Consider the following 21467-nt stretch of genomic DNA (forward strand, 5'->3'; position numbering starts at 1 on the left):
CCCTGTCTATGTCTATGTCCATGTCCTGGCCAGCCACAGAACCCACATGATGTTGCACAGCTCAACAAACTTTGAAATTAAAAGCAAAAAGTGTGTGTCTGAGTTTGTGTGTGCAACCAGATGTTGCACCACGTTTGTTGCATGTAAATATGTATTGCTGTTCTTGTAGTTGACAATTCAGCACGCGCTTTTCTTTGGGCTAAACTTTCGACTGCATCTTAAAGCAACGAACTGTTGTCCTAAAGTCAGCCATTTGCATAATCATTGGCAACATCCGTTTCCGGTCGATGTTTTTTGGCAACTGCTCATCACATTTTCATCACTTCCGCCGAAAGCTGAAGCACAAATAATAATTACACAAATTTGTTGCCCCAAAAACTTTTGTTGCTCACAACAAGATGCAAAACAAGCCAAAGCTAAAACCCTCCTATTTATATTTTTTTTACTCTTTCTATATCAACCGACATTATTTACTCGTATTTTCATTTCTCTGCTGCATTTTCGACTTTTTATTTGCATTTTGTTGCTGTAAACTTTATGCATTAATTTTACATTTTGGCCCCAGACCACTGTGTGTGTGTGTTTGTGTGTGTGTTGCCTGTTTGCATTAACTCGCCACATGCAAAATTTACGTTTATTTATTATGGCTGTGCCTGCAGCCATGCCACGCCTCCTCTCCTCCCCCTGCTGCGCCCTTCTTCGTCTGGCTGGCTGCGGCGAAAAATGTGTAGCAAACATTTTGCGAGATTTCATATATGCACATAAAATATATCTAACACAGAGATGTGCTGCATACACACACAGAGTATAGTAAAAGTTATGTAATTATCAAAGTTTTAATGCTACAACAAAGTGGGCAGAGAGGGGAGAGAAGTGGGTAGTAAGAGCTTACATCATAAATTGTAGTTGGCAGACTGACTGCACTGTGATCTCGCTTAAGAGATTGCATTTGATTGGCTTTTGCGTTAGAATTCGCAAGCAGTTCAAGCAGATCTCATTAGTTGAAGTTTCAAACTTCTTTCCACACACACACACACACACACTGAACAATATTTGTGCTTCGTCCCGTTTTATAGAGGTCATGTTAGTCTTGTTTGCCTGTTTGCATTTTGCCTGCGACTAATTTGATGTTTTGCTGCACGCCGCACGTTGGGCGCCATGGCGCCCATTTCGTTATTATTACGCTTGTCAACGCTCCCATGCAGTTCATTATAAAACCAAAAAAAGCAAAAAAAATACATAATTTTTTGACTTAATTAGCGCAAAAATTTACCAAGCAAAAAACGCATTTGCAGCGCTTGCTAAATTGTGGGCAATTTGTATATTAAATTTGTTAATTTATTGCCAAAGTAATTAGCATGCTTGCTACAATGTGTGGCACCACATTTGCCACCTGACAACTTTCGCTTCGAGTTTCGATTTGAGTTGAGTGTTGTTGAGCTCCTGTTGCAGTTTCTTTTTCTTCTTCCTCTTCTATAAATATGCCTAATTTGCATAAAATTCTAATTTAACTGTTTTTCTTGTAGCTACTGCTTCTTCTTCTTCTGCTTCTTCTTCATCTTTTCTTGTTGGTATTAGTTTAGCTATATCTCGCTCAGCACGTTTTATGATGCAATTTATTTTATTTTCTCTTTGTGTGTTTCGAGCAATTTCTTGTTATTTTTCTTGCTAGAGAAAACCAAATTGCGAAAGAGAAACAATTTTCCATTATTTATTTTTGTTTGCTTCTTCTTCCAGTTGTGCTGCTTCTTCTTCTTCTTTTGCTACAGCTGCCATTTTGTTGTTGTTATTGTTGTTGTTGTTGTGTTTTCCTTTGGCTGCCTTCGATTATTTCACTTGCTGCTTCCTCTTCTTATTGCTTTTGCCTTTGCTTTTGTTTGCTTTCAAGCAAACTTTGTCGATTGTTGTTATTCTTGTGCTCCTTACCTCCCTTTCTCCCCCTCTCTCTCTACTCCTCTTCGAAGTTGTTGTTATCGTATCTGTGGCAACACATTATTTATATTTATATGTTTATTTTATAGTTTATTCATGCAAATTGCTATAAAAATTGCCTTTATTTTTACATTTTTGCCCGCTTCGTTTGGCTTTAAACCAATCGAAATTGAGGGGGGAGGAAGGGAGAGCGGGAGCAAGATTGTTGTGCACCTCAGCTGTGTAACACGTAAGAAAATCAATAAGCTTCCTCAACGTTTTCTTCTCCCTCTATCACTATCTCTCTCTCTCTTTCTGTTATTTTTTTAATTTCTTGTTCGTATGAATTATTTATAAAGCTGCCTTGATGTCGAAGCCCCCCTATAAAAAAAGCATAAGCAACAATTTTTATTACCGCGCGCATTTCAAAACAAAAATATATAAAAAAAAAAGAAAAAAAATATCTGCATTTTTTATTATTAGCTGCTGGAATTTGAGAGCGCAAAGAGTTTTCCAGTTTTGCGCCAAACAATTTTCTTTAATGTTTTTTTAGAAATCTAAAAAATGTTGCAGGCATTTTAAGCACACACATACACACATAGATGGTGGGGCTTCACACACACAAAATATGCAAAATATTCAAATTTTGAAGTGAATTGGAATTTTAAGCAAATGAAATGTGTTTAGTGTGAGTTATTGAAGGGCGGCAGCGAAAACTTTTCAAAGGGTTGTTCTACGTCCAAAAAAGGGGTTGTGACTATCATTTTTGGAATGAGGGTATTTCACATTAATGGGCGCGGAAGTTGGCTGAGGGGGAGGGAAAGGGGAGGAGGGAGGGGAGCAAACTGCTTAGTTGCCACGGCGACGACAGTTTTGTTTATTGTGTGAAGAGCGGAACTCAAGGCAGCTGCCCGCACTATCCAACTAAAAAGGTCCTAGGCAAAAAACACACACACAATATACGTGCCTCTCTATTCATATATGCAAAAGGTGGAAAGGTGGAAAGGTCTACGACATAAGAGAGTTTGGAGTGTGTTTTGTATGCATAATGGAACCAATTAAATTGTGCTTGGCAACTATTGAAACTTGTTTTGAAAGCATTCGACGTAATAATAATCGAGCCAACTAAATAAAACTGTCTGGCATGCAATTTGGCGCTAACAACATGATTGACAATTGGTTGTGGCAACTTCTTCTTCTTCTTCTTCTTTGGCCAAATTACACTTGAACAACTTTGCGTAATGTCATTAGAAAGCACATTAACATAGCCTTCATGATAATGAGCATAAAGTATTTGAACAGGGAACAAAGTAAATGGCTGCAAGATAATTTCATTTCTCAAGAGTTGATAAGAGAAAATATATAATATAAAAAGATGAAAGAAATGGGCAGTTCATTAAACTGCTTATTGCCAGGAATATCTTTAGAACATTGTATAACTGAATTCTAATTATGTTCTATAGACAACCAACTAAGTAAAAAGTATTTTATATATTTACTCACAGAGCTTTTAATCAGATTTAAAGCTCAGCTTACAAAGAAAAAGCTTCGTTGGATTAAATAAATATGTGAATAAATTTAATCTATAATTATAGGAAAATTTATTACAATGAATTACATTTATTTCCTTAATATAATATTTATATTTTTGCTCATATTATAAAAGCTATTAATCTGCTTCTAAGCTCTGCCTAATTTTACGAGTTGTATTTTATTGTATAATCTGCTTTTAATACTAAGACTGACTTTAAGAATCTCTGATGAATAAAGAGCTTTAATCTATTGTCAATTAAAAAGTAAATGAATATGTTTTTTATATACTAGTAATGAAAAAAAACGTTTTAACTAAAAAGCTTCATTTTTGCATATTCGTATATTAATTAGCGAGCTTTTAATGAGCTTTCGCAATTTCATAAGGCTTGCCAACTTCAAGAGCTTGTGATAAAGCAAAAGCTTTGATCCACTGCAAAACTTCATTGTTAGTTATTGTTTAATTAAAATAATAGAATTTAATGCGCTGTTGTAATAAATTTCATTAGAATTCAAGTTGCCACTTCATTAAATCCGAAAATGTAAAACAATATGCAGCCGAGTGAAGACTGAAGAATGGAGAAGCTGTCGATGTGAATGCTGTGAATGCTGTGAATGCTGCTGGTGATGTTGAGACTCAGTCAACGCCCCGAAACCAAAAGTGCAATGCAAATGTGCGGAAAATGCAAGCAAGCAAATAACAACAACAACAACAAAAACACGTACTATAATGACAACAACAACAACAATCAGAAGGAAAGGGAGAAGGAGGGGGGAAGAGAAAGGTGTGGAGCAACAACGTCAAGCGGAGCGCATTAAAAATTAAAAACGCTCAAAATTCATTTAATACAGGTTTCTGTTTTTTTGCTTTTCCATACAGTTTGCTTTTGCCTCCAGAGTGCACGACAAAATCAACACACACACACACAGAGACTAACACACACACACGTGTACTTTACCAATACAAGCATAAAGTGCACATTACCGTCGCGTAAAATGTAAAGGAAGAAAACTACGAATATTTTTCGTATGCACGCCCAATTTAAAATTAATTGCCAGACACAAAAGAACAGCAATGATGATGATGATGATGACGATGATGATGATGGCGATGATGATGATGATTACGTTCAGATAATAATGATGTTGGTGGGGCAGGGCTGAAAATGTTGTTGCAGAAGGGCGTGCCCACAAATTCGTGCATGTGCGTGAGTAAATGTTTATGTGTGTGTGTTTCTTTGTGTAGGTGTTGTTGCACTATGGGGAATTTGATCACTTTATCTGGCATTTTCAAAAAGTGTTTAAATTAGAAAAAATTGATAATCAATGAATAATCAAACTGTTGTGCTTCATACTCAAAATGTTAACGCTTAACAGTGCTGGTGAGTTTAACAGCTGTAAACTCCAATGTTAAATCCGAAAGCAAATGCGATAGTCAGATTATGATTTATATCTTTATTACTTTATGTCGCATTTTTTTAAAGAGTGTCCCAATTCGAAAAATTTGATGGTCAATGCATTAACATAACATGAAACTGTTATGCCTCATACTCAAAATGTTAACACTTAACAGTGCTGGTCAGTTTAACAGCTGTAAAGTCGACTGTTAAACCCGAAAGCATATTCGGACTAGATTTTCATATCTTGTCATTTAAAAATGGATTTTTCTATTCAATGTTTTCAAATTTTTGGGGGCGTGGCGAATTTTTGAACGTATTGCAGGCAAAATTTGATAAAACTAAGATTTATAGTAAAGATTCCTTAGGCATAAAGTAACCTAATACCAAAGGCTGCTTTAAAAATCTATTTTAGTTTACTCGTAATGTTAATTAGTCACTTAAAGTGCAAAATTTCCCCATAGTACATAGTTGGCCCTGACTGTGCATTGGACTGTGTTGCATGCAGAAAATTAAAATTAATAATTTATATAATAAAACTGAGCGAAGACATCAACATCAACAGCAACAGCAAAAGCAACATCATCAAAGCGAAACCAGCAAATAAATATATAAATTCATTAAATGAAAATCCCTTTTCGCGTTGTTGCAGCATGTTGCATGTTCGATGCATAAAACAAACAAATTAAAAAAATTATATTTCATAATTGAGAGCAGCAATTGTTGCAAAAGGCGCCAACAATTATGCGACAACAGCTGCAGAGTTCTCTCTCTCTCTCTCTGTCTCTCTTTCTCTGTTTGAAATTGGCCAGGAAATTGCAGCAAATTGTAGGGCTGGATATTTTGCACAAGCAATGGGCGTGGCATGTTTATCAGCACGCAAAGTCAATGCTCCCTTCTACACACAACAATGTACCAAGTATTGTGTGGCATCCACACACACACACAAACAGCCAGTTACTTAGTGCCACAATTAACACCACGCAACAAAACCTAACAAGATTTTCTCCACTTCAACTCACTTTTTTTATTCGTATTTGCAAAGCGAACAATTCGTGTGGAACGTGCAAAGATAGCACTAATTATAATACGTAATCGAGTTACAAAGAACGCGAAAGCAAAGTTATAAAAAACGCAAAATGAAATCTAATAAGTTGGCTCTCTTTTGAAGCAAACTCTTTTGGGTTTTATAGATCGAGTCTTGTTAAAATATCAAATATTCTATTTTAATTACTAAGCCAATTAAATAGCAAAATAACAGCAGCAGAATTTATGATTTATCTTTATTTATAAGCAACGATTTCTTTAACTTAAGTGTAACTTTTTAGTGAACAATTTAATTTTGTTTCTGAATTTATATCATAATCTAAAATTCAGAGCTCAATTCAGAATGGAACTTCTCAATGAACAATTTATTCGGCTTTCGAAATAATGTCATAATCTATAATTCCGAATTCAATTCAGAATGAAACTTTTTAATAAAGCGATGTATCTTGTTTCAGAAATTAAAGTTGTATATTCGGGTGGTATCTTAAACACAAAAAAAAAAATAAATAAATAAAGTTGTATATTTTAATGATGTTGAAATGAAATATGAAATTAACACCAAACAGTTTCGATTTTAATTTCAGCTGGAACTTTATGAAATTCAGCTATCCATTCATATTTTATTATATTGTATGTTATTATTATCAATTATATTATTTGAATGATTTTGTGAATTAGATATTAAAGCCACATTTTTTGAGATTCACATCTTTTTATCAAGACATATCTTGATTGAAATTTTATCTTTTCATCAAAATTTTACTGCAGTTTCATTTTTCCTGAAGAAAGATTTTATTTATTGCATTCGAACTCTAAATGGTAATATATTTTGTTATAGTTGTTAAGCACAAATTACAATACAAAGATTATTTTATTGAATCCGAATTGAATTTCGCAATATCAAATTATAGCGTAATTCTTTTATGACTAAATAAAGTTTTCAAAGGTTTACATTCCTTAAAACATCTTTTTGTCTCTCAATGCTATTGATTTGTGACTTTAAAAGAAAATTGCCTGTTATCAATAGCCAATTAATCTAATCAGCTAATCTGCAGTTCAGCATAAACAATCTGTCATTTTGACTTTGGACTTTTCCCAAGCGTCTTTCACACGCCTCAGCTTCAACTTCAGCTTCTTCTATGTTAATAAGCTTGTCTCAGGCTCAAATGCTGAACGTATTGTTCCAACTTAAATAGATTTCTTGTCAAGTTTTCTTTTGCATTGCTTTTTTTTGTTGTCGCTGCTGTTGCTTATCGTTGTTGCTGTTGCTTTTGTTGTTAATGTTGCTGCTGTTTCTCCTTGTTGTTGTTGTTGGCGTTGCCTTTGCTGTTGTCGTTGCTGTTGCTTTTGCTGTTTACATTGGCCTGGCATAAAACAATCAGGCAAACCATCAACAATCAGCCAAGCGACTGTTGCACTTTTTTGTTGTTGTGCTGTTTGTTCTGTTTTGTTGTTGTTGCTGTTGCAGCTGTTACTTGCAGGCAAAGTTGCCTCTTGTTGTTGCTGTTGCTGTTGTTGCTGGCCCAACCCAGGCAATAATAATAATAACAGCAACAACAACAACAACATTGTTCGCACAACAACGTCGAACTTTAATTGCATAATTATGTGCAGTTTGCAATTTATCATTTTCATTTTTTTTTTGCAGTTTCTTGTCGTCCGTTGTTTTTGTGTTCTTCTCTCTTTCTCTGCTGTTCCTTTTGCGTTGTATTTCTTTTCGTTTCTTTTGGCTTTGCTTTTCATTTCGTTCCTTGTTACTTGTTGTTTTTACTCGCCTGTAATTTATGTGTTTGCTGTTGTTGCTTTTGTTGCTGTCGCTTCATTTTTTTGCTGTGCCATTTTTGCCAGCGATTGCAGCAGGAACTGCGATCGGGGGAGCTGCATTCGTATATGCGGGGGTGGAAGGGGGAAGGCGAGACAACATGAAATTTAATGCAGCGCAAATATTGTGCATATATTTTTTGCACTCTTTTTTTTGTTGTTCCCGTTGCTGCTGCTGTTTTCGATTTCTATACTCGGTAAGCAGAAGGACAAAAAGGGCATGATGATGGCGTGGACGAACATAATCAACATCTGTCTGTCCATCTGTTTGAGGTGCTATATCTCAGAGTCTTTCAATCTTAAGGTTGCCATATTTGGTTGAAGCTCTTATCCAAATGCTTAGAAGATTTACTTTGTCTTAAGATTCTTTCACATCATTCTACTTGTATTAAAATTAAACTAAGACCATTTATTACCAAACTTTTCAGATTGTAAAAAATGATTAGTTCACAAATATCTGTTGCTGCTTAATGGTATGTCACAGCAAACGTCGTCAACTTATTACAACTTTCCAGGTTGTAACATTGATTATTATAAAAATGTTTCAACTCAGTATTTCTTTTTTTTGGTAAGTCATTAAAACATATCAAATATTACACTATTTTTAACTAATTTTTGTATTAAAGAATCATAATATTATTAAATGTCATTCTAACAAATTCTTGTCTTTCTTCGCGTCTAGTTAAAGTTCTGTGGAAATTATTTTTCTTTACTTTCGAAAAAAAAAAATGAAACTTTTATAAATTTCATTAAGTATTTCAGGCAGCTTACGACAAAGCTGTATCTTGTACCTACTTGTGGGTATTACAATTTGTGGTAACATTCTTTTGAGAGGTATTTCTTTGTGTTTTTATTTCGAATTCATAATCAAATCTTTATGAATGTTACTATATTCATTTCTAGAAATGATTATTATAAAGCATTTATAAAAATTTGTTCTTTTAAGAAAGAAGGTATTTAAATACTTCTGTGTTTATGAACGTAAAGTATAGTATATTATAGTATAGTATAGTATATTATATTTTATTTAGTAGTAGTATTTAAATACTACAGTGTTTGTGTACGTAAAGTATAGTATTATAGCACAGTGTAGTATATTATAGTATATTATATTTTATTTTTACTATTATTACTTACTATTTTACTATACCAGGTAACTCAAAGCCAACCTTTCGCTTTCTTATTTATGCTTTGTTGTTGTCCACGCCCTTTAAACGTGATCTGTTGCCTAGCTCATTGTTTGTGTGTGTCTGTGTGTGTGTGTGTGTGTGTGAGGGCGTTCTGAATTCGCTTTATTAATTATAATTTATGTTTAATTCCTTTCGTGCTTATCGCAACGTTTCGAATCGCCCAGTGCAGCTGTTTATCCGCTTCTTCCTCTATCTACCACAATCCATCTCTCTCTCCGTCTCTCCCTCTCTTTCTCGCTTTGTTGTTTGTCAGTGGATAAGTTGCAGACTCTCGCGTGCGTGGGAAATCGCATTGCCAATCAAGCAATTAGCGAGTGCCATCAAATGTGCATTAGGCAGCGAAGGCAGACAGGACAGCACGAAGAAGAGTGGCAGAGAGAGAGAGGGGGAGTTATAGAGAGAGAGACAGAGATAACGCACATTCATGGCAGACTTATGTACACCAACAACAACAACAACAAGAAGAAGAAGAAGAAGAAGAGCGTTGTGCTCATGCATTTGCAATGTGACAAAGTTCGAGGGATGTCTATTACCGTTTTGGCAGTTCAAAGTGGAAGACGGAGAGGGCTGGGGTTAAGAGAAGCAGCAGACGAAGGTGGAGTGAGACAGCAGCCAGACGACGTTTGCTGTGACATTGCATTAAGTAGATCTTTGGGAGGCTGCAGAGAGAGAGAGAGAGAGAGAGAAAGCGAGAGCACAAAGAGAATGCGATAAAAGCGCAGAAAATATTGAAAAACAAAGAAAATTAGTTGCCAAGCATATGTGTGTGCAAAAAGTTGACTGCCAAAGACAACGAAGCAACAACAACAGACAGCAGACAGCAGACAGCAGACAACGGCGGGCGAACGCGTCGTATGAGCAATGCCAATGCAATGGCGCCGTTTTCATGTTTTAAGGGTTGAACTAATCACAGACAATGTGTGTGTGTGCGAGTGTTTGTCTCTGTGTGTGTGTGTGTGTGTGGTGTTTGTAGCTGCGCACACGAACAATGGCTTAGAGTCAATTCCCGAGGGTGTCGTGCAGCAGCAGCAGCGAAAGGGGGGAGGGAAGAGGAGCAACCGGCAACAGCACTCAGCATTGAGTCAAATTGCAAATTGCAAATTGCCTGGCAAAATGCGAAGCAACAACAACTCGTGCATCAAACTCAAGCTGGAGCCACGCACAAAAGTATGCTATGGAAAATTGCGCGCCAGCTTAAAGTGAAAACTTAAAGCAAAAGCAATCGAAACACACACACACATACCAAATTGAAGAAGAAACAAAAACAAAAGAGAAATGAGAAAAGCACGAAAATGAAAATATAAATAAAAATACGTATAATAAAAATAGCTGAACGCGAACGGAAACAACCCCCGAGAGCGCACTTAATGCATGCCAAAATTAAAGCGACTCCACAACGAGACGACCGCCCACCACCCACGCCCCCTTCCTTCCACACACACACACTTACACACACAGACAGATATGTATGTATGTGTATGCTTGTATTTATTGTATGTGCTTGTGCTTGTTTATATAAGGCATTATAGACGCGCATTTCGTATGCCAGGGGCCGGGGGTGGCAATTGAAAAGCTTTACGGCTGCCATCGTCAACGCCAACTCCGACGTCGCCGTCGCCGTCGCCGTCGCCGTCGTCGTCGTCGTCGCTTTTTCTTGCTTACTTTTTTTCGCTCAACAGACTCAGACTCGTAGCGAGTGCAACTCCAAAAGTATGGTTCAAAGAATGTGAATGTTGACTCTATGAGTAAGCATTTGTTTTGAACAAAACTAACTTTCATTAATTAAATTGTTCGAATATATAGTTAAGTTGTTTCACTACTTTTATTATATATAAATGTGGAATTTTAAAATATTCATGCCTAATATTCATGCATTAAATTGTTCAAATATATGATTAAGTTTGTCCACTACATTTAAAATATATATAAATGTGAAATTTTAAAATATTTTTATAAACTTCATTTAATAACAAATAAGTAAATAAGTGAAGTGCGCAATAATTAAGTCCAAACTTTGAAATTGAAACTTCAATATATCATTCTTCATTCTAAATACGCAGATGCTCATGCTGTCCGTTTTTTCTTACTCCATTGTGACTAATGTAATCAATTATTATATTATCGAAAATTGTTTTAAGGCATGAAAAACTTAGATTGGGTTTTTCTTTTCCATTTTTTGTAGAACCTTTCACATTCAACATAATCGCTACATGAAACTTTTTTGAGATTACTTTTCTCTGCTAGTCGTTTTAATATTTTTGTTTCAGTTTAACATCGTTTTCGTTCCAATACGATGTTAATGGGATACAAAAATTTCTTTCTTTTTGTTGATTTATTTTATTTATTAATTATTTTAATAATTATTTGTGCTTTATTTCTGTATTTATTCAACTAATTTTATAAATCAAAGTCTAGGGAAAAAGTTGTTTTTATTCTTTTGCTTCCTTAAGAAATCATAAATTGTTTCTAAGGGAATTTGTATTTTGTTTTAGCTTGATTTCATTTTAAAAGTGTTATAGACTTATAGGATTCCTCTAACCGATCTAATTTATTATATATTCAAATTATTTATTATTCATATTGTTATACTTCTACATACTATTATATTATACATTACAATTGTTTAGTGCAATGAGATGCCCAATTAGGTCTTCATATTATATATTAGCTTTCATAAGGCATGTAAAATATTTTTTATATTATACAAGAAAAAAATTTGTAAATTTTATATATAATTCAAAATCTCATAATTATATAAATTTGCTATTTTAAGTAAACCCATAAATTTCAACTTTATATTTTGCTTGATAAACAGTTTGTAAGAAAACTCTCTCAAAGAAGCTTACTCATAAAGCAACCCTCGTTTGATGTGCTATATAGACAACATGGCATATACTTATATATGTATGTAGCTGTCTGTATGTGTGTAAGTGTGTATGTGTGTAAGGCATGCACATTTATCAAGTGTATGTGTATGTGGATGTACATACATACACACATACATATAGACGTTTGCTGAAGTTGCTGAAGCTATATGGGAGCGCAAAGCAAGCAACAAAAACAACAGCTGAGAACAGTTGAATGTGTGTGTGTGTTGGTGTGTATATGTGAGTGTGTGTGGGGGTTGGGGCTGCTTTGGGGGTTGCTCGAGCTGCTAGTTGGGGGCACGTAAGACAAGGCAAGAGCAAGACAGCGAGAGAGTGAGCAAATGGCTGGAGCAGCGAGAGAGCAAGCGAGAGAGGGAGTGAGCAAGCACAAGAAGAAGAGAGACAGCATGAGTGAGAGAGAGAAGGGTAGAAAGAGCGATGGTCAGAGGAGCAGGCGAGGGCAGTGAATAAAAAAAACAAGTACACAAGAAATTAACGAGCAAACGATTTTTATGGCAGCATTTTGTGCCTTAAAGCGCTTAATGCGCTTTATAGCTGCGTGTGTGTGTGTATGTGTATGCGAAGCATGTGTGTGTGTGTGTTAGTTGAAAAATGTTTTAAAAATGACATGCTTCGAAAGTTTAAGCAATTTATGTTCATTTTAAATTGAATTTCAAATTTATTGCTGCAATTTTGTCTGCTTCGAGAGTGTGTGTGTGTGTGTGTGTGTGTATGTGTGTGTGTGTGCAGGAAACGGAAGTGCTTGGCTTTTGTTTAAGGCTGTGTATGCGTAAAGTTGTAAATTTTATTGTTTGCTGCCGTTGCTGCTGCTGTTGCAAGAAGAATTAATTACGCACACAGCAAAAAAACACGAGAATGAAAAAAGGTCGAAGAAGAAAATCGTTAGCCTTAAATTGAATTTAAATGTCAAATGCAGGCAAATTGATTTAATAAACGGAAAAACAGCAAGCCCGAAAACAACCGAAAAGAAGCCTGTTGAACTCGAGGTCAATCAACTTGCTAGGAAAATGCGTAAACAATTTTTGCAAGAGAGGAAAAAAAAAACCCTTGGCAGCTGCTTTATTTTGGGGATTGCCCCTTCAGACGTGGCCCAGACGCTTCTCTGTCTGTCTGTTGCTGCCGCTGTCTAAGCCGGTCAGCAGGAAGAAAAAACCTTTTTGCCAAAGGACATGCAAATTGCAGGTCCTTGACTTCTCAGGCAGCAACAGTTGCTAAGGCGGCAGACGAATAAAAGGCAACGAAAAGCAAAAAAAAAACCGAACTTGGAAAAAGGTTGACGACATTCGGCAGCCCGAAAAAGGATACAAGGATACAAATAACAAATAACAACATGAAGCCGCAGCAAGTCCTTTTCAATAGCCCAAGGATATTTGCGCACAATATGCTTTACTTCCCATCCCGCTCTCTCTCTCTCTCTGTTGCTGCTGTGGCAACACAAAAGGGTCAAGTGCGTGCGCGTGCCACAAGCAAAAGCAGAAGCAGTAGAAGAAGGGTTAAGCTGACGCCCCGGACACGGACATAATGAAGCGCAATGACCTTTTTTTTTGCTGTTGCTGTTTGCTACTTATTATTAGCCGCCTCTTTTTTTGTTGGTTGTATTTATTTTTCGCCTGACCTTGGCCCAGTGCGGCAACCTTGAAAGCAAGGCCCAAAAAAAAGCGTAGCCTTGACATTGACATGCAGCCCTCTCCGCCTTTTTGCTCAGATTTCAATTGGTTGTGCCTCGGGGACTGCGTCGAAAGACAGCAGCTGTTGCCTGGCTTTGACTGTTGTTCATTGTTCAGCTTAAGTGCCACAGATCGCAGTCTTTTGCTTTCATAAAAATCAACCACAACAACAACTTGTCGACTCACGTGCTGCGTGTGCCAAAAGTCTGCTACTGGCAATTGCGCCTCGTCTCGATTACGTTTCGGTTTGGGACATCACAAGTGTTGCCAAGTTGCCAAGTTGCTGCTGCTGTTGGACGACAAATTGTCTGTTGCCAGTTGCCCCATTGACTGCCTGTTGCTTGTTGCCTGCCTTGTGTCTGGCCTGGCCCGTGGCTCTGTTTTTTACGAGCCGCATGTAAGCTCTTTGGGTATCATTGCCAACGCCAGCACCACAGTCAGAGACAAGACTCAGAGTCAGACCCAGAGTCAGCGTCAGACTCAAAGTCAGAGGCAGAGACAGAGACCACAGTCAGGTGCAGCTCTCACGTAGGAGTCGCCGCCTGTCGTCGTCGTCGTCGTCGTCGTTGCAATCACAGAGTCTTTTGCCGCTGCCTGTCACGGTTGGTGGCAGTCTCTCCTTAGCAAAGTAGTTTGCCTGCTGCCTCGTTGACTGCCACTGAGGTAGCCACTGAGGCGCCGCCGTCGACAATAAGCTGCTGCCCTCCTTTTTTTAATACTCGCTACTCATAGAAGGAAGAAGGGTATTATAACTTTGTGGATGTGTAACAGGCCGACCCTATTTTATTTACATTCTTGATCAGAGTCAAAAGCCAAAAGCTTTAGATTCGTTTAGTATTTTTTCGGTATATTCAATTGGTATATTCTTTACTTCATATGTTAGCATTTGTTATATTATTGTATTTTTTCCGGTATATTCAATTGGTATATTCTTTACTTCATAGTATATTTTGAATATATTACTATGTTAATGTACCGAATATAGCATTTTGTATATTTTTAGTATTTTTTCCGGTTAATTAATTTGGTATGGCTTGGACTCTTTGGTATATTTTGGATATAGTACTATATTGATATACCAAATATATCCTTTGGTATTTATACAATATCAATATACCAAATATAGTTTTTGGTATATACTATATAAATATACCATATATAGACTTCGGCATATTTTTAGAATATTTTGTGATATATTAATTCGGTATATTTTTGTACTATTTGATATATTTTAAATCTAGTACTATATCAATATGCCAAATATAGTCTTTGGTTATATACCAATCTCTACTATATCAATATACCAGATAATGCCTTTGGTATTTATACTATATCAATTTACCAAATACAACCTTTGCTGTATTTGTTTAGTGTTTTTGCGGTATATTAATTCGGTATGTTTTGTAATCTTTGCAATATTTTTAGTATTTTTGCGGTATATCAATTCGGAATATTTTGTAGTCTATGTTATGTATTGAATACAGTACTTTATCAATATACCAAGCAAAAACTTTGATAATTCTTTAGTATTTTTGTGTTATATTAGTTTAGTATATTTTAAAATGAATACCAAAATGTGTAGCTAGTATCTCACAGTCGAGCACACTCGACTGCAGCTTTCTTACTTGGTTTTTTATACGCGTTTTTTGTGTGTGTTTTGAGTGATGGCCAAGGTGTGGCCAAGAGTCGCGGACATGCTTTGACATTGTGTGGCCAAAGCAGAGGCCGAGGCCTCTGCCTCTGCCTCAGATGAAGCCAAAGTCTGTCCTGCAACCCGTTGAGCGGCTTTTGAGCGGCGCCTAATTAGACGTTAAGTGCAGTGTGCGGCTGCCATTCAACTTTAACGAAAAGCCGCACTCTGGCGGTGGCAAGTGGCAAGTGGCAACCGGCTAGTGGCGCCTCGGGGCGCCGACCAACTCTCTGCTGCTTTTGTTCGTGTCCAAACATTGTGACAGCTGATTGCATCGCCGGGGCATGCCACTGCAGCTGCCCCTCCTCTCTTCCCGCTGTGTGTGTGTGTGTGTGTGTGTGTGTGTTGACTAATTGCCGCCAACGACGCGTCGTTGCGCAAACGTTGCACGTTGCACGTTGCTTTTTTGATACGGCAAAAAACTCACTTCATTTGCAATGTCGGACAGCCGGGCAAACGCGTGGGCGTGGGCGTGGGTGTTGCAGCAACAGCAGCAGGAACAGCAGCAAAAAATGCACAGCACGCCACGCAAAAATATGCCACAGCTTACACTGTGCAACACACCAAAAAACAAGGAAGCTGACAAAGTGTGGGATTCTAGTGAAAAGAGAACCATTGCTGCTTTTATTAGATAGATTTATTTAGCAACGGATTAGGTGGAAGCTTGGGACTGCTTAAATTTAAATAGTTGCCCAAATTACTATTTAAATTAAGCGCAGATTTTGAGTAAAAGGTAGATAGTAACTCTTAGTTAGTGTAACTCTTAGAACTAATTGATATATTATATTTGGATAATAATGGTGCTTTGGAAGGTTTTAGTAAATTATTTTATCTCTAAGAAGTGACGAATTTTTAATTCCGCTCCAGCAAAACGACAAAAATTTTAAATGCTTTGCTAAATTTTGACTGTAACAAGACTTTTGGTATATTTTAGGTATTTTTCGGTATATTTAAGTGTACAGCTTGGTATATTTCGGCATAAGTCGAATGTAGTATTATATCACTATACAAAAAAACACGTATTTTGGTACTTTTAAGTATTTTTGCGACATGCTGAATGTATATTTTGAAATATTTTTGGTATATTTCGAATGTAGAACTATATCAATATATCAAAACATAACGTTTGATATATTTTCAGTATTTTTGTGGTATATTCAAACACATAGTTTAGTATAATTTTGGTATATTTCGAATACAGTACTTTCCCAATATACCAAACATAGTTTTTGATGTTTTTAGTATTTGTACAGTATATTCGAATGTATATTTCGACATATTTTGGTATACTAGTATATCAATATACCAAAAACATATATTTTGTCATATTTTTTTTGAGTATTTTTGTGGGTTATTAATTTGGTATATTTTAAAAAATTATCAAATTTTCTTTTATTTTTATTCATTTGCCAAAAAGAAGAATCTTCGATCATTGGCAAATGTGTTAAAGCGTTTAATTGCTGTGTGGCGAGTGTAGTAAAGTGTTTTGCTGGCGTGCCGCGGATGACCATTAAGAGGGAGCAGAACCTATGCAAAGCACTCGCAGTGGCAGTCGCAGTCGCGAATGTTTTGTGTGTGTGGCAGGCACATGGAGTTGGAACGCGAATTGCAGATTGCATGACGCGATGCGATGCGATGCGAAGCGGCAACAAGTTGCAGTTGGCGACGCGAACAGCGATGACATTGGCCATGGCAATGCCAAAGCGAGTGGCAAGTGGCAAAAGTCAAAAGGGGAGATGGAGAGGGGGGGTCAGAGGCAGCCTCTGGGGCAACAAAAGGCCGCGGTGGCCACCGACACGGACACCGAAACGAACAAACGGACAAGCACACAAATGGTTGGGAGTGAAGCTTTGCCAAAAATGCTTGCAACATGGGAACAGGAACAACATGCAAACAACATGGAATTCAGCCGGCAGCTGACGCGTTGCCACGGTTTGGATTGCACTTACGATTTGTGTAGGTGTCAGCGGAGTGTGGCAGCCACGTTTTGTGGCATTGTCCTTGCCCCCGTTGCTACTTTTTTTTCGTTTCGTTTCGTATGCTTTGGTTTGGACGATAAAGGTCACGAGCTGCCAAACGCCAGGCGACCTGAATATTTCGGTAGCCAAAAAAGGCAGCAACTGTTGGCAGCTGTTGTTGGTTGCTGCTGTTGTTGGTTGCTAGTTGTTGGTCACTGGGACATGGCATGGCATGAAACTTCGGTTCACTTTCACCAAAAACGGCAGCCAACAAAAAGGCTGTGCGGCAACAACATGGACTAACTTTGCAACTGTTGCCGGAAAACAGGCAGCAGCAGCAACAGTTGCAGCGGTGGCATACTAAATGCCAACGGCAGCAGCAGCAGCCAAAGCGAAGAACGAGAACTGAAGCAAGGCAAAGAACAAGGAGACGAGTTGCAAGTGTGTTGAAGACGTGAAGCAGACCAACGGCTGCTCAACCGCAGCAAAACTTAAAGAAGCAGCGGCTGCTGTTGCCACTACCACTGCCACAGTTGTTGCCGCTGTTCAATGTCAAGCGTGGCAACGTTAGAGGCACGCAGCCAGTTGATGCCACAGCAGACAGCAGCAGACGGAGCCCAAGGAATACGAGTGGCGACTTGTTGCACGTTCCCCCCGTTTTATGAAGCAACGTGATTTGGCTAAGGAAGTGGCAAGTGGCAAGTGGCAAGTTGCTCTGGCTGTTGCTCTGGCTCTGGTTGCTGCTGCTTGTCGTCTGCGTTTTTATGGGCTTGCCAGAGGAATGTCAAGTGAGTATGTGTATTCCACAGCGGGGCGCAGTCTGCGTGTGGCATGTATGTTTGTGTGTGTGGCAGCAATGACGACATAATCAACGCTTCATTGACGGGGCAACCAGCTTACGAGTTGTGGACATAAACACAGCTGTTGCCACAAGACAAATCGTCAGATTAAACGTCAGACTGTGGCATGCCACCAGCCACTGCGCTAGGAGAGTTGTTGCCAAGGACACAGCACAGCACACACAATGTGGCAATGTGGCATGGCAAATGCGCGTCTTTCTCTGTGAATGACTCTTCAGTTTTGCTCAACTTTTTATGACCCAAAACACCGTGAGGTGTCTTTTGATTTTCGGGGTGGCAAGTTAAGAACTAACAACCAAGCATCGACATCGTCAACCGACACCGTTCTCAAGTTGCGTGCCACAGTTCGTGGCAAAACTTAAGCGCAAAGTTTTCGGCATCCCTAACTTGAGCAGCTCCCAGAAGTCGAAAATGAAGGCAACTGAAAAGGACTATCAATAGTTGCCTTTCCCTTTTTTATGACGTTTGCCTTTAAGTCCTAGTTGCTTATAAAAATAAATTTACCTAAAATTAATTATGTATAACTTATATACGATTTAATAGCATTCATTTGCTCTTCCTAATTCTAATTCCTATTCATCGAATAGTTAGGAAGAACTTTCGGTTCTATTTGCATTCATAATATTGATATGTATTCCTATTCCTCAAGGACCTTTTCATCTTATGCAAATTTAAAATCATTAAAATCATCATCATCATCCATAATTGATTCGTTGTTGTCTTCTGTAGTTTATGTAGAAATATATTTAGTAATGTTAATAAATATAATTTCATAATTGTCTAAAGCTCTTCGTAACTCTGGCTCATCTCATTATAAAAGGTATTGTATTCCTTATTACAATCAAAATAATAATAATAATTTCATAATGGCATTTGCTATTCCCCTAATCATTTATACAATTGCTGTTATTTCTTCATAAACAAGTAAGAAGACTTCATTCAGTAATTTTTGCATACTATGCATACATGGAGTCTTCATAAACAACTAATTGCTTATTTTTAGCTTTCAGTAGTTTTATCACAGAGATCTATCATTACTCCGTCCGAGTAAGTGTTCCATTGATTTATAATTACCTCATTTTTAAAATGTATTTACATTTGCTCAGCATTTGTTGATGATTGAACTTTTATTCATTGCTGAACAGCAAAAAAGTTCACGCATTCTTCTCAAATTTCAACATTTCATTGCGTGTTATCGAAATCACAAAATATTTATTATTATTATTTGTATTCTATTAAACTTAAAATCACAAACTATTTATTATTATTTGTTCACTATTTAATTAAAGCTTTGACACTCATACTCTTCTTCTCTTCTTGATTTTTCTCTAAATTTCTTTAGATTGTATTGATTAAAGATGTGTATATTAATATTTCATAATTAGGCGGAAATTATATAGAAAATGTTCTTGTGTTTTCTTTCTTACATTATTATTTATTTAAAGTTATCATTTGACGTTTGTTTTAAGTATGTGCTTTCATTGAAGTCACCATTATTAAATAGTCTAATTTTAAAGACCCTTTTGAAGGCCATAAATTGCCTTATTTTAATGCTGCCACATTTTGCCGGCTTGTGAATGATCTGGGTAATGTTTAATATGAAGGACATCCGCAGTCAAGCGGAGCAATGATAACATAATCGCAGTCTAATTGACTGCGCGCCTTGGTCGAAAAAGGGACACAAAGCTGCGGGATCTATGACTGAGACTGTGTTAATGTGTGTGTGTGTATGTTGGGTTATGACGTCGCAAACTGTGTGAATGACTATTAAATTAGAGAACTTTTTACGAGGCAAACGCGACCTTGAAAGCAAAAGGGAAGCCCAGCAGACAGCCAGACAGCGAGACAGCGAAAGAGAGACCGTCGGCAGGCAGTCAATGAAAGTTGCGTGTCAAGCCCATGGGTAAGGTCAAAGCTAAAGCCAAAGCCAATGTCAGCCTCTGTCTAGCAATGGCAATGGCAGAGCTAGTCAATGTGGAAATCCCATTCGCAGTCCCCGTCTGTCCGTTGAATCCCCAACTGGCAAAGGCAGCTCGACCCTCGCCTCGACAAACAATGCTCGTAAGTAGCTCTAGCTATGGGTCTGACTCTGACTCGGTGACTGGCTTTGGGTCTCTGTCTCTGTTTCTGACTGCGTCTGCTGCCTTTTGTGTCTGGCTCTTTGCTACGTGCGGCATGTGGCGACTCGACTCGACTCTACGACTAGAGTGCTTCAGTGGCCGCCTTTGGGAGCATAACTTTGTCTGCCCTTTTTTCACTTCGTTTTTTTTCTTTGCTTTGCTTTGCTCCCCTCACTCTCTCTCTTTGAAGCTGATGCTGTACAAAATGGTGACCCCAAAATGCTCTGTGAGTTTTGCTACGTGCCCCGCGTGGTGGATGGATTATGTTGCCGTTGCTGCTGTTGCCTTTAGCAACTCGTCTCGTGTTGCAAACAGTAAGAGAGGAAGCCGCCGTCGCTGCCGTCGATGGCCATTTGCCTGCGCAAACAATGCGGATGCCCCAGCGTGATGACGTGGAAAATGTTTTGCCGGGCATGTGGCACATGCCGCGAAAGCCATTCAAACTGGCAAACTGAGTCAGCAAGGGGATTGGGACTCTGACTGAGACTGCGACTCAGACTGCGACCGCAGACAAACTGTCTACCGTTTTGTGCCGCGTGACTTAATTAGCTTGCTCGACTACCAGTTGTGACCATGGCCTGGCGTAATAAAGTCAAGTAGCTGAAGGCGTTAACAGCCAGTTACGTTGGGGAAAATTGTATGGAGAGTGAACGAACGAATGAATGGAATGAATGAACGCCTGCCTGCCTGGCTTGGCTGCACTTACCCCAGTTGTTGGTGTTCCATTGCCAGCGGCAACTGCGGTGGCATTCGCGGTGGCATTGGCGCCACTTGACTTGCCCTTGCCGCGTCCACGCTTCGCATCTGGACGAACGGGTTGGCCGTCGGCACCATAAATGATCTGCAAAAGACGCAATTGTGGTAAGTTATTGTCAGTGTTTTATATTCAGTTTATTAAGAGAGCTTAAGGAGTGGCAAAGTGTAAAATTATAAAAGATATTCAAGCAAAATTGAAAAGTAAACTTGATTTTATTTAACTTTAAGCAACAACAATAAATGACACAAAATTGAAGCACGAAATATATAAATTCTAATTTGCATCTTGTGGTTTCAATTTTTGACACAGTTTCAAATGCGTATTTACTATAATTTATAGTCCCATTAAAATATTGTTATTAGTTTAAAATACTATTAAAAATTCTTTGAAATTTAGCTGTTATATTGTTATAAATTTAAAATACTATTAAAATATCTTTAAAATGTAGCTGCTGCATATATTATTGGAACATTAACATAAACTTGGCGCGTAGCCAAATTTGAATTCAACACAAAATTAGCGCGCTCTTGTTTTAGCAAAGACATAAACCACCAGTAAACTTAAGCTGTTAACAGCAGCCATAAAGCAGTTGCATTAAGAGCTAAGCTGAGACACACGCTGTTAATAACAG

At 37.8% G+C, this 21467-nt stretch overlaps 1 protein-coding gene across 4 annotated transcripts in view; it reads right to left on the bottom strand.

Moving 5' to 3' along the window:
- LOC132793984 (methylcytosine dioxygenase TET) overlaps nucleotides 1–21467 on the bottom strand; it is a 130644-nt gene that overhangs the window by 77080 nt on the left and 32097 nt on the right. For all 4 annotated transcript variants that reach the window (XM_060804184.1, XM_060804182.1, XM_060804181.1 and 1 more), the window contains one exon: nucleotides 20786–20920. In XM_060804184.1, coding sequence (XP_060660167.1) covers nucleotides 20786–20920 — 135 coding nt within the window. The remainder of the gene's footprint in view (nucleotides 1–20785; nucleotides 20921–21467) is intronic.

This window comes from Drosophila nasuta, chromosome 3 (assembly GCF_023558535.2).
Source record: "Drosophila nasuta strain 15112-1781.00 chromosome 3, ASM2355853v1, whole genome shotgun sequence".
Classification (NCBI taxonomy): Eukaryota; Metazoa; Arthropoda; class Insecta; order Diptera; family Drosophilidae; genus Drosophila; species Drosophila nasuta.